This window comes from Cetorhinus maximus, chromosome 19 (genome assembly GCF_964194155.1).
Source record: "Cetorhinus maximus chromosome 19, sCetMax3.hap1.1, whole genome shotgun sequence".
NCBI lineage: Eukaryota > Metazoa > Chordata > Chondrichthyes > Lamniformes > Cetorhinidae > Cetorhinus > Cetorhinus maximus.
The window spans coordinates 87,701,364-87,715,364 of record NC_135897.1 but is presented as its reverse complement, the minus strand read 5'-3'; the positions used below and the strand labels follow the sequence as shown (position 1 = coordinate 87,715,364).

At 49.0% G+C, this 14,001-nt stretch overlaps 1 protein-coding gene across 1 annotated transcript in view; it reads left to right on the top strand.

Moving 5' to 3' along the window:
* The window catches only part of dhx36 (DEAH (Asp-Glu-Ala-His) box polypeptide 36), a 99,750-nt gene that overhangs the window by 29,872 nt on the left and 55,877 nt on the right, over positions 1–14,001 (top strand). The window contains exons 10-12 of the mRNA XM_078564333.1: positions 1,694–1,837; positions 6,315–6,420; positions 9,455–9,542. Coding sequence (XP_078420459.1) covers positions 1,694–1,837; positions 6,315–6,420; positions 9,455–9,542 — 338 coding nt within the window. The remainder of the gene's footprint in view (positions 1–1,693; positions 1,838–6,314; positions 6,421–9,454; positions 9,543–14,001) is intronic.

Here is a 14,001-nt window from a genome sequence, read left to right as displayed (position 1 = left end):
AAGATTAAACAGGTTAGGACTTTATTCCTTGGAGTGTAGAAGAATGAGGGGAGATATGATAGAAGTTTACAAAATTATTAGGGGCATAGACAGAGTAAATGCGAGTAGGCTCTTTCCACTTAGATTAGGAGAAATAAACACAAGAAGACATGGCTTTAGGGTGAAAGAGGAAAGGTTTAGGGGGAACTTCTTCACTCAGAGAGTGGTGAGAGTATGGAACGAGCTACCATCTGACGTAAATGCGGACTTACTCTTGAGTTTTAAGAATAAATTAGATAGATACATGGATGGGAGAGGTCTGGAGGGTTATGGACTGGGTGCAGGTCAATGGGACTAGTGGAATAATATTTCGGCACAGACTAGAAGGGCCGAATGGCCTGTTTTCTGTGCTGTAGTGTTCTATGGTTCTGTGGGTGGACGCTGAGAGATTGTTTCTGCTGGTCAGGAAATCTGAAACATGGGGGCACAGTGTCAGGACAAGGATTCGATTATTTAAGACTGAAATGAGGAGAAATGACTTCAGTCAAAGGGTTGTGAATGTTTGGAATTCTCTACACCGGAGGGTTGTGGAAGCTCCATCATTCAATACATTCAAGGCTGGGATAGACAGATTTTTTGGTCTCTTTGTGAATCTAGGAATATTAGGAGTGGGCAGGAGAGTGCCCCACTACTTACCCTTCCCCTAATTCCTCTGCCCCCCAGCTTCATCCACCCCCCCCACCCGAAGCAGTCCATGTCCAAATGGAGCAAGTCCTGGACAATATCCTGCCTTGGGCTGAAAGTGGGAAGTGACATTTGTGCCACACAAGTGTCAGGCAATGACCATCTCCAAAAAAAGACAATTAACCATCGCCTCTAAGTTCAATGGCATTATCATCACTGAGTCCCCCACTACCAACATCCTGGGGGTTACCTTAGATCAGAAACTGAACTGGACTAGCCATATAAATACTGTGTCTACAAGAGTAGGTCAAAGGCTAGGACCCCTGCAACGAGTAACTCACCTCCTGACTTCCCAAAGCCTGTCCACCATCTGCAAGGCACAAGTCATGAGTGTGATGGAATACTCTCCACTTGCCTAGACGAGTGCAGCTCCAACAACACCCAAGAAGCTTGATGTCATCCAGGACAAAGCAGCCCACTTGATTGGCACCCCCATCCACAAACATTCACTCCCTCCAACTCTGACGAATGTGGCTGCGGTCTGTATCATCTACAAGATGCACTGCAGAAACTCACCAAGGCTCCTTAGACAGCACCTTCAAACCCATGACCACTACCATCTAGAAGGACAAGGGCAGCAGCTGCATGGGAACACCACCACCTGGAAATTCCCCTTCAAGCCACTCCCCATCCTGACTTGGAAATATATCGCTGTTCCTTCACTGTTGCTGGGTCAAAATCCTGGAACTCCCTCCCTAACAGTACTGTGGGTGTACCTACACCACAGGGACTGCAGTGATTCAAGAAGGCAGCTCACCGCCACCTTCTCAAGTGCAGTTAGGAATGGTCAATAAATGCTGGCTAGGCCAGCGATGTCCACATCTTGTAAAAAAATTAATATTGAATGTTGGAAGGATGTTAAAATTGATACTCAACCTCTTTGGTCATTTAATGAAGCACCATTTTCATACAGGTCATTGACAGTATCTCCCTATCTCTTTTTTTAATGCTTATTTGCATTTTAAATCAGGTATCACCCACAAAACCAAGAAGTTCGGAGACCATCCTCGAAGAGAAGGTTCATGCAAGGTTGCATGTTTCGACCAGAGAAAGAGCGAGTGGAGGAAGAATACCAACAGCAGTGGCCAGAATATATGAGAGAGTTGCAAGGAAGGTAGGCAATAACAGTGGAGTCATTGGCCAAATTATTTATATTTCACACCAAGGTTCCATTCCAGGCCCCATTAAGAACTAAATTGTGAAAGTGCTACAACTGGAATAAGATGCTGTCCTTGGATGTTTTCTTGGAGGTTCTGTTGACAGGGAGAAACTGATTTTAAGCTGATTTTATAACACTTTGCTCTGCATAGAGGCTGAGCTCCTCACTGAGAGAGTTGGATTGCTTTCTTTTTCATTCATTCTTGGGAAGCGGGTGTCGCTGGCTAGGCCAGCATTTATTGCCCACCCCCAATTGCCCTTGCTGAAAGGGCATTTAAGAGTCAACCACATAGCAGTGGGTCTCGAGTCACATGTAGACCAGACCAGGTAAAGATGGCAGATTTCTTTCCCTTAAGGACATTAGTGAACCAAATGGGTTTTTACAACAATTGACAATAGTTTCAGGGTCACCATTAGACATTTAATTCCAGATTTTTATTGAATTCACCTGCTTTGGCGGGATTTGAACCTGGGTCTGTGGAATAATAGTCCAACGACAATACCACCATGCCATTGCTTTCCTGAAAATTGGTGGGGATTGAAATTTCCATCAAGAATTGAGAGTCTGCTTCCAAAATGGCACCCAAATTGTTTGCAGAAGAGTCCTACTTAAAATGTTATTATGAACATATTGGATGTCACTTTGCCAGCACCAGAACTCCCTTAATGTGCCCTGGATGGATTTTGGTGCGTTCTGCCATCTCCTCCATGCCTTTTAGGACTTTTTAGCATGGACCCTGGTTGGACCTCAGCCTCAATTCCTTACCCCACCCCCTCCCCAACCCACAAAGTAAAGCTGTACCAATGGGCAATCCAGCATCTCACAACGTAGGACTTTACTGAAACTCCTCTGTGACCTTCTACTAGAAGAAAAACTGAAGAGGCCCAAGGTGACCCGTCCTTTATTTCAGGATGTCACGTTTCACTGATGGACCTGGCTTGGATCAGGAACTGTCCGTGTACCAAGTTGTGGCTGTGCACTGATATCTTACCATTTTCTGGAGATCCACCCATGCACCAGTCTGCTGCATGATAGTGTTGCCCACGTCACCTTGTACATTTATGAAATATTCTTTTTGAAGCAATGTCCTAAATGTGCCGCCTTCTGCCAGAGAGAAATAAACTTCACTCGTGTCCTTTTTGGGTTTTGAGCCTTGTAGCCAAGTTTGAGCATCAGGAATGGCATTTAGGATTGGAAGGGTGCCTGGTGTCTGTGATACACGGAACCCCTTGTGTGGCTCACTGAAGCCTGCGGCTGGGAGAGCTGAGTAGCACGCCCCCAAGAAAACTTTCAGAGGAACGAGTGGAAAAGCCCTCGGGAAGCATCGGAAACTGTAAAATATGCTATTGCACCACTTTCCTCCCCCCCCCACCCCCATGACTTTCTCCATTGATTAATATATGACTGCATCTGATGCTGTCTTGTGGTTTAGCCATCTGTTGATGATGTACAATGCTATTGATGACATATGACCATAACAAATTCAACAGCTCAATCCCACAATTAATTGTTGCCTTTGACCACAGTTAGAATACTTTGTGGTTTTAGCTCCCCCCATTATAGAGCGAAGTGCGTGGATTTGCCAGGAGGATGTCTGAGTCGGAAAACTATAGTACTCAGCAGAGAATTTGTATATTGGAACAATTTCCATTGGAAGGGAAGAAGGCTACAAGATGTATTAGAAGTTAGTGTGTAGAATAAGACTGTATTTTGTGGTTGTGGGGTCAGTTATGAGGTGTGCGCGAGGAGGTCATTGATTTAAAATCATCACTGACCAAACGGATAGAGAGGTAAGGAGAAATTTCTTTACGTAGAGAGAGCGCAATTGGAGCAAGGAATGCTTTGCCACAGGGAGTGGTTGAGGCAAACAGCGTTGTATTTTTTAAAGCAAAATTGGATAAATTACAGGCCTGTGGGAAGAGAACAAGAGACCGTTTGGTCAGTGATGATTTTAAATTAATGACCTCCTCACGCACACCTCATAACTGACTCCACAACCACAAAATACAGTCTTGTTCTACACACTAACTTCTAATACATCTTGTAGCCTTCTCCCTTCCAATGGAAATTGTTCCAATATACAATTATTAATACAATTATTTTGGATTTTTCTAACAAAGATGCCATTTTGAGGTGAATGGCCTCATTCTGTGCTATAAAGTTTTATGGTTCTGCATATTTTTCAAAGTTCTAATAGGCACACAATGAAAATTCACCCACCCATTCACCATTCTGATTTACTGAAATTCTGCTGAGAACACTGAAAATTGATTTGGCTGTGATTTCTGTACCTTCCCTCCTGTCAATGCTGCTCAATCGATTCACCAAACCCACAGGAAGACATTTGGTGCTCCAGTTTTATTTAGTCTGTTAATCAGTGCATGATGTGAGAATATTGAAGTTATTGGCCGGTTATTTATGAAAAGTATAAACCTTTGGCACAAATGGATTTCAGAAGCATGCTTAGATGAGCATGAGGTAACAGCCTTGAGCACATACGAACATATGAACTAGGAGTAGGAGTAGGCCACTCAGCCCTTCAAGCCTGCTCTGCCATTCAATAAGATCATGCCTGATCTGATTGTAACCTCCCACCTACCCCCAATAACCTTTCATCCCTTTGTTAATCAAGAATCTATCTAGTTCTCCTTAAATTATTCAAAAACCCTGCTTCCACTGCCTTTTGAGGAAGCGAGTTCCAAAGGTTTACGACCCTCTGAGAAATAAAATTTCTCCGCATCTCTGTCTTAAACGAGCAACCCCTTATTTTTAAACCATGACCCCTAGTCCTAGATTCTCCCACAAGAGGAAACCTCCTCTTTACTCTACTCCACTCCATCTAGACCACTCAGGATCTTAAAGGTTTTGATCAAGTCACCTCTTACTCTTCTAAACTCCAGTGGTTACAAGCCTAACCTGTCCAACCTTTCCTCACAAGACAACCTGCCCATTCCTGGCTTTAGTCTAGTAAACTTTCTCTGAACTGCTTCCAACGCATTTACATCTTCCCTTAAATACGGAGACCAATACTGTACGCAATACTCCAGATGTGGTCTCACCAGTGTCCTATACAACTGAAGCATAACCTCCCTACTTTGGTATTCATTTGCCCTCACAATAAATGTTAACATTCGATTAGCTTTCCTAATTAGTTGTTGTACTTGCATCGTAGCCTTTTGCGATTCATGCAGTAGGCCACCCAGAGGAATCTCGGAGCTCTTCAATCTCTCATCATTTAGATAATAAGCATTTTTATTCTTCTTGCCAAAATGGACAATTTCACATTTGCCCACATTATGCTCCATTTGCCAGGCCTTTGCCCACTCACTTAACCTATCTATGTCACTTTGTAAAAGCAAAATACTGAGGATGCTGGAAATCTGAAATAAAAACAGAAAATGCAGGTAAAACTCAGCACATCCGGCAGCATCTGTGGAAAGAGAAACAGAGTTAACGTTTCGAGTCCATGTGACTCTTCAGAGCTAAAAGATGTAAAGGTGCTAAGTACCACTCCTCTGGTGATTGTCATTTTCCTGAGTTCCTTCCTACCTTTCATTTCCTGATTCATAGCTATTTCTGGGATGTTACTCGTACCCTCTATAGTGAAAACCAATGCAAATTACCTGTTCAATTCATCCGCCATCTCCTTACCTTCCATTATTAACTCCCAGACTCAATTTCTCCAGGACCAACGCTCAAGTTGTTAACTATTTTCTTATTTAAATACCTATAAAAACTCTATCCATTTTATATTTCCAGCTAGCTTTTTCTCATACGCTAACTTTTCCCTCCTTATTAATCTTTTTGACATTCTTTGCTGTTCTTTATATCCTGTCCAATCATCTGACCTGCCACCCATCTTTGCACAATTAAATGCTTTTTCTTTAAGTTTGATACTGTCTTTAACTTTTTTAGTTAACCACAGATGGTGAGTTCTTCCCTTGGAATTTTTCTTCCTCATTGGAATGTATATATCTGTGTATTCTGAAATATCCCCTTAAAATTCTGTCGCTGCATCTCTATGGACCTATCCCTTAACCTCATTTGCCAGTTCACTCTAGATAGCATCTAGATAACATCATGGGATACATCCATTAGAGATGTAACACTTTCACACTTATTTTCTCGGAATGCCAGTTTAGTTCGTATTTGCGGTCCTGTACAGCTCTAGGTAATTACATATCTCATTCAGTAATACGACCTTGGGTAAATGCATTCTTTTATGCCTGCATAATTGCCCTTTTTTTAAAATACTAGTCTTGGACCGACTCTTCTCTCCCTCAAATCGAATGTAAAAATTCAATTATATTGTGAACACTGCTACCTGGGGGTGCCGTCACTATGAGGTTATCAATTAATCCCATCTTGTTGCACAGGACCAGGTCTAATATAGCCTTGTTTAATTTCTAATAATGTTCCTCTTCTCTCATAGGTATTCCGACAGTACGATTGAAGCCTTGGAAATTCTGCACGATGATGATAAAATAGACCTTAATTTGATTGTAGCTCTCATAAGGCATATTGTTTTACATGGGGAGGTAAGTTTTTTTTTCAACTAACAAATTTATGAAATGCATTTTGAACTGTAACCTGTTCACGGGTAGAAAGCACACAATTGGATGTAGATCAGCCTATACTATTGTGTCAGGACAACTATTGACTATTTCTCTTTCTCCAACTTCTGCCCAACTAAAGCACATTTTGATATTATTTGACCCACTATCAGCAGTTGTAGTTTTGAATTTTCAGATCAGTCAAACCCCTAATTTTCACTCAAGCATGTTGGTTAAATACTGAGAATGCATCGTCTCTTTTTAATGGCGTGCACATGAGCTATTGTTTAAAGGACATAATCCTGGGTTTTTATTCACTATTGTTTTGCCTCACGAGGTTCGCATTGAAATTCTAGGAGGGATACATCCATTAGAGATGTAACACTTTCATCCTTATTTTCTCGGAATGCCTGTTTGGTTCGTATTTGCGGTCCTGTACAGATCTAGGTAATTACATACCTCATTCAGTAATGTGACCTTGGGTAAGTGCATTGCAAGACAAATACTTTGCTAAATGGTTCATGAAGTGCATATCATCAATTACTGAGCTAAAGATTTTCCCAGTCAATTAAAAACCATGTTCCAGCCAAGCAGTGCCTGACTCATTGGTTTGTGTCAAACAGTTAACCATAACACTATATGTAAAACAAGATGTGGCGTGTGCGCTCGCTCTCTCTCTCTCTCTCTCTCTCTCTCTCCTAAACACACACACACACACACAATGCCTTCAGCTTCACTGAATCCTGCTATTCAGACTTGCCATCTAAAACTAAAGGCATAGTTTGGCCTTTGAGGGAGACCATCAATTTAAGTTATAAACTGTTCACACCAATTCTTTGATATCACTGTGGCATCCTGTTGCGAATTAAAGATTGAACATGTTAGATTATGTCCCTGTGGTGCATTCTCGTTCTTTGATTAAAACCTATCCTTTGTGTTATAATTGCTGCTTTCCTGTCCTCACTGCCTATTTCTCATTCAAATGAAGGGATTTGATACACTGAAAAAAAATCCTCATAAAATAGGCCCAGCTCACATCTGTTAAAAACGACAAAATATTGATCTGTGATCATAGTATGGATGCAGAGCAGAACCAGGAATGCCACTGCTTCTAGATAGTTTAAGTGTAGAGCCTTCATATCAAAGGTAGAGGAATTCATTTTGCTAGTCTTGGATATAACTTATCGTTGCTATCTGACTTGGAATAGTCCTCAGTAGTTAATTTTCTGGTGTGTGATATTTGATTTGACCTATCTATTTTTCTCCTAGTTATAATTATAGTGCTTAGTGAGAATTGGAATTCAGTTTTTTAAAAATCCCAAGAGCCTGGAAATACAAAAGCAGGTATCAGTAGAAGTGACCGTGAAGCTGACACATGGTTGTTAAATCCCAACTAGTTCATTAATGTCCTGCAACCTTGGCTGACCTGGGCCTGTAAATGACTCCACTCCCAGATCAATGTGATTGTCTCTTAACTTTCTTCTGAAGTGGCCTAGCAACCATTCAGTTATCCAAGGGCAGCTGGGTATGGGCAGCAATTGCCAGCCTTGCCAGCGACGTCTTTTCCCCGGGACTGAATTGAAAATAAGACTATTTTGGAGACCTGGAGCAAGCAGAATAGACCAGATAGCCTTCTGCAGTTTAAAAATTCTATGATCTTATCAAAAACTGACACACAGGCGTTGATGGAAATGTATTCTGCGTGGAGTTAATTAAGTTCTAGCACCCAAGGTTGATTTTAATAATGTACGTTTTTTTTCTGTTTGCCCAAGGGTTATGAGAAAGTTGTCAACAGCTGGGGGGTAAAGTACAGGGTTCAACAGTGTGATTGCACCTTCCTGAAATGATCTTTGCTGCAGTTATTTAAATGGATGGGCAACACTCCTCACCTCCAGCCTTTGCATCTCTGCACGATAATTAATACAGCTATGTGTCAAAGCAGCTTTAAGACCCATCAATCTCACTCGAGTGAGGGGTTAAACCGTTCAAGTATCCTATTAAAAATGTTGAACTGCAGCCATGATTGTATGTGGGCCTCCATGTGCACTTTCAAAAGAAACCAATTACAATTCAATACAATACCGTATGACAACAGAGCCAGATGGTTCCATTCTCTTTCCTATTATTTGTGTCGGAGCACCTATTTGCCGAAGTTGTGTAGTCTTTCCTTAAGGGTGCCAAACGGACACAAGTCATTGTGGAGTGTGATGAGGGTCTGAAAGCTCAGAACGCTGGTGGTGTTTAACCAGCAATTAGAGACAGAACCAGATTGACGGTGGGGGTGGGGGTGGTTTGTTTTGTGTGGCCTTATTGATATTTTTGTTTGGAGAGGAATAGTGGAGAAGCTACGATCCAAGTTAAATCGTTTTGGTCTATTTCGCCGCACGTTTTGTCCCCTTTAACTTCCCAAGCGTGGTGGGTTTTGTTGTGGGTGTGGAACTGAGGATGATTCGATAGCAGCCGCATGGCATTGGCAAAGGGAGAGACCGTGGGTTTTTGTTGAGATCTCATCATTTTATTTTGCCTTTCTGTTGATTTCTTCTAAAAAAAATTTCACTGCCTTGCGTATCCATTTCCTGTGACTGGGAATGATCTTGTGAGCTTCCATTGTGGCCATTTTGGAATGTGTAACAATAACTAACAAAGGTTGAATATAAATGGGGGTTAAATCATCTGTCATTTCTATAGAAATGGCTAAATGTTTTTTTTTTCCCCTTTTTTTATTGTATTCAGTAAAAACCATGGACAGAGAGGCTGCAATATTATCTTGTAACCACTGAGCATTTATTGTTTGAATTACTGCTGTTTGGAAGCCAGTGTTCCGAGATGTGAATATTTACCAGCGAGATGTTCGAGCTATTGATTTATTTGCTCTGTGATGTGTACTGTTTTACTCTTGCTGCATTTCCAAGACTATTGCAGACCATAAAATATGTTGACCGAGCAACCTTTTTAGCATCTGTTTTTATTGGCGACTAATCTAACAACATAGTCACCTGAATTGCTACTTACTTTTCAGGATGGTGCCATCTTAGTTTTCCTTCCTGGCTGGGACAATATTAGCACCTTGAATGACCTTCTAACCGCACAAACCATGTTCAAATCAGGTAACTGCATTGCAATTTCATTTTCTGACATGGGATTGTTTTTAGGGTATGGTACTACCCTAAATTATTTGTGCCAATGAAATGCCATTTTGGATGCATCTCCACAGGAAAAAGAGTATTTAAGTCAACCGCTAGGCTCCCCCCCCCAGTCGACATCCCAAAGACAGACAGCACAAGATCCCCTTTTCAGGAGATGGTTCACATCGTTCGGACTTCACACAAGCTGCACTGTAACTCCGACTCAGTGTGAGGCTCTATTTCAAAGTTCCATGAGGGAGGAAAGAGGGTTTTATTGGATCTCAAACCATAAATAATGTTGTTGATGGTTTAAATGAGTTTTTTTTTTGAACCAAAACAAAAAGTGCAGTTTACCTGTTTTTGATGTTGGCAGAACCAGATGCTCCCATTCTCTTTCCTGTTATTTTGTCGGAGAACCTAATTGTAGAAGTTGTGTAGTCATTCCTTAGGGTGCCAAGCAGACACACATCATTGTTGAATGTGATGAGGCTCTGACATTGCAGATAGATGATACTGGAGTTGGACAACCCTAAACCCCCTCTCTGTCTCAGCCCCCCCTCTCTGTCTCTCTCTTTCTCTCCGCCCCCTCTCTGTCTCTCTCGCTCTCCGCCCCCCCTCTCTGTCTCTCTCTCTCTCCGCCCCCCCCTGTCTCTCTCTCTCCATCCCCCCTCTCTGTCTCTCTCTCTCTGCCTCCTTCTCTGTGTCTCTCTCTCTCTCTCTCTTCCCCCTGTCTGTCTCTCTCGCCGCCCCCTCTCTGTCTCTCTCTCTCTCCGACCCCCATCTCTCTCTCCGCCACCGTCTCTATCTCTCTCCGCCACCCCGTCTCTCTCTCTGTCTCCGCCACCCCGTCTCTCTCTCACTCTCTCCGCCACCCCGTCTCTCTCTCTCTCCGAACCCCCCCTCTGTCTCTCTCTCTCTCTCTCTCTTTCTCCGTCCCTCTCTCTGTCTCTCTCTCTCTCTCTCCGCCCCCCTCTCTGTCTCTCTCTCTCTCTCTCTCTCCGTCCCCCTCTGTGTCTGTCTCTCTCTCCGCCCCCCTCTGTCTCTATCTCTCTGCACCCCCCCATCTCTCCCTCCCTCCGTCCCTCTCTCTGTCGACCTCTCTCCCTCTCTGCCCCCTCTCTGTCTCTCTCCCTCCGTCCCCCTGTCTCTCTCTCTCTCTCTCTCTCCGCCCCCCTCTGTCTCTCCCTCTCTCCGCACCCCCGTCTCCCTCTCACCGCCCCCCTCCCTCTCTCCGCCCCCCTCCCTCTCTCCGCCCCCATCCCTCTCTCCGCCCCCCTACCCCTCTCCGCCCCCCTCCCTCTCTCCGCCCCCCTCCCTCTCTCCGCCCCCCTCCCTCTCTCCGCCCCCCTCCCTCTCTCCGCCCCCCTCCCTCTCTCCGCCCCCTCCCTCTCTCCGCCCCCTCCCTCTCTCCGCCTCCTCCCTCTCTCCGCCCCCTCCCTCTCTCCGCCCCCTCCCTCTCTCCGCCCCCTCCCTCTCTCCGCCCCCTCCCTCTCTCCGCCCCCTCCCTCTCTCCGACCCCTCCCTCTCTCCGCCCCTCCCTCTCTCCGCCCCCTCCCTCTCTCCGCCCCCCTCCCTCTCTCCGCCCCCACCCTCTCTCCGCCCCCCTCCCTCTCTCCGCCCCCCTCCCTCTCTCCGCCCCCCTCCCTCTCTCCACCCCCCTCCCTCTCTCCGCCCCCTCCCTCTCTCCGCCACCCCTCCCTCTCTCCGCCCCCCTCCCTCTCTCCGCCCCCTCCCTCCCTCCGCCCCCCCTCCCTCCCTCCGCCCCCCTCCCTCTCTCCGCCCCCCTCCCTCTCTCCGCCCCCCTCCCTCTCTCCGCCCCCCTCCCTCTCTCCGCCCCCCTCCCTCTCTCCGCCCCCCTCCCTCTCTCTCCGCCCCCCCTCCCTGTCTCTCTCCCCCCCCGTCTCTCTCCGCCCCCCCCCCGTCTCTCTCCGCCCCCCCCGTCTCTCTCCGCCCCCCCCGTCTCTCTCCGCCCCCCCCGTCTCTCTCTGCCCCCCCTCCCTGTCTCTCTCCGCCCCCACTCCCTGTCTCTCTCTCTCTCTCTCCGCCCCCCTCCCTCTCTCTCCGCCCCCCCTCCCCGTCTCTCTCTGCCCCCCCCTCCCTGTCTCTCTCCGCCCCCCCTCCCTGTCTCTCTCTGCCCCCCCCTCCCTGTCTCTCCGCCCCCCCTCCCCGTCTCTCTCTGCCCCCACTCCCTGTCTCTCCGCCCCCCCTCCCTGTCTCTCTCCGCCCCCCCCGTCTCTCTCTGCCCCCCCTCCCTGTCTCTCTCCGCCCCCCCCCCTCCCTCTCTCTCCGCCCCCCCTCCCTGTCTCTCTCTGCCCCCACTCCCTGTCTCTCCGCCCCCCCTCCCTGTCTCTCTCCGCCCCCCCCGTCTCTCTCTGCCCCCCCCTCCCTGTCTCTCTCCGCCCCCCCCCCTCCCTCTCTCTCCGCCCCCCCTCCCGTCTCTCTCTGCCCCCCCCTCCCTGTCTCTCTCCGCCCCCCCTCCCTGTCTCTCTCTGCCCCCACTCCCTGTCTCTCCGCCCCCCCTCCCTGTCTCTCTCCGCCCCCACTCCCTGTCTCTCCGCCCCCCCTCCCTGTCTCTCTCCGCCCCCACTCCCTGTCTCTCTCTCTCTCTCTCCGCCCCCCCTCCCTGTCTCTCTCTCTCTCTCTCTCTCTCTCTCTCTCCGCCCCTCTCTCTGTCTCTCTCTCTCTCTCCGCCCCCCCTCCCTGTCTCTCTCCGCCCCCACTCCCTGTCTCTCTCTCTCTCTCTCCGCCCCCCCTCCCTGTCTCTCTCTCTCTCTCTCTCTCTCTCCGCCCCTCTCTCTGTCTCTCTCTCTCTCTCCGCCCCTCTCTCTGTCTCTCTCTCTCTCTCCGCCCCCCTCTCTGTCTCTCTTTCTCCCTCTGTCCCCTCCCTGTCTCTCTCTCTCTCTCTCTCTCTCTCTCCGCCCCTCTCTCTGTCTCTCTCTCTCTCTCCGCCCCTCTCTCTGTCTCTCTCTCTCTCTCCGCCCCCCTCTCTGTCTCTCTTTCTCCCTCTGTCCCCTCTCTGTCTCTCTCTGCCGCCCCTCTCTGTCTCTCTCTCTCCATCCCCCTCTCTGCCTCTCTCTCTCCTACCCCCTCTCTGTCTCTCTCTCTCCGACCCCCTCGCTGTCTCTCTCTCTCTCTCTCTCTCTCTCTCTCTCCCCCTCTCTCTCTCTCTCTCTCTCTCCCTCTCTCCCTCTCTCCCGCCCCTCTCTCTCTCCCTCTCTCCTGCCCCCCTCTCTGCCTCTCTCTCGCCTACCCCCTCTCCGTCTCTCTCCGCCCCCCCCTCCCTGTCTCTCTCCGCCCCCCCTCTCCGTCTCTCTCCGCCCCCCCCTCCCTGTCTCTCTCCGCCCCCCCTCTCCGTCTCTCTCCGCCCCCCCTCCCTGTCTCTCTCCGCCCCCCCTCCCTGTCTCTCTCCGCCCCCCCCCTCCCTGTCTCTCACCGCCCCCCCTCCCTGTCTCTCTCCGCCCCCCCTCCCTGTCTCTCTCCGCCCCCCCTCCCTGTCTCTCTCCGCCCCCCCTCCCTGTCTCTCTCCGCCCCCCCTCCCTGTCTCTCTCCGCCCCCCCTCCCTGTCTCTCTCCGCCCCCCCTCCCTGTCTCTCTCCGCCCCCCCTCCCTGTCTCTCTCCGCCCCCCCCTCCCTGTCTCTCTCCGCCCCCCCTCCCTGTCTCTTTCCGCCCCCCCCCCTCCCTGTCTCTCTCCGCCCCCCCCTCCCTGTCTACCTCCGCCCCCCCCCTCCCTGTCTCTCTCCGCCCCCCCCTCCCTGTCTCTCTCCGCCCCCCCTCCCTGTCTCTCTCCGCCCCCCCTCCCTGTCTCTCTCCGCCCCCCCTCTCTGTCTCTCTCCGCCCCCCCTCCCTGTCTCTCTCCACCCCCCCTCCCTGTCTCTCTCCCTGTCTCTCTCCGCCCCCCCTCCCTGTCTCTCTCTCTCTCTCCGCCCCCACTCCCTGTCTCTCTCTCTCTCTCTCCGCCCCCCTCCCTTTTTCTCTCCGCGCCCCCCTCCCTGTCTCTCTCTCTCTCTCTCTCTCCGCCCCCCTCTCTGTCTCTCTTTCTCCCTCTGTCCCCTCTCTGTCTCTCTCTGCCGCCCCTTTCTGTCTCTCTCTCTCCATCCCCCTCTCTGCCTCTCTCTCTTCGCCCCCCTCTCTGCCTCTCTCTCTCCTACCCCCTCTCTGTCTCTCTCTCCTACCCCCTCTCTGCCTCTCTCTCTCCTACCCCCTCTCTGTCTCTCTCTCCTACCCCCTCTCTGTCTCTCTCTCTTACCCCCTCTCTGCCTCTCTCTCTCCTACCCCCTCTCTGTCTCTCTCTCCTACCCCCTCTCTGTCTCTCTCTCTTACCCCCTCTCTGTCTCTCTCTCCTACCCCCTCTCTGTCTCTCTCTCCTACCCCCTCTCTCTCTCTCTCTCCGCCCCCCTCCCTTTTTCTCTCCGCGCCCCCCTCCCTGTCTCTCTCTCTCTCT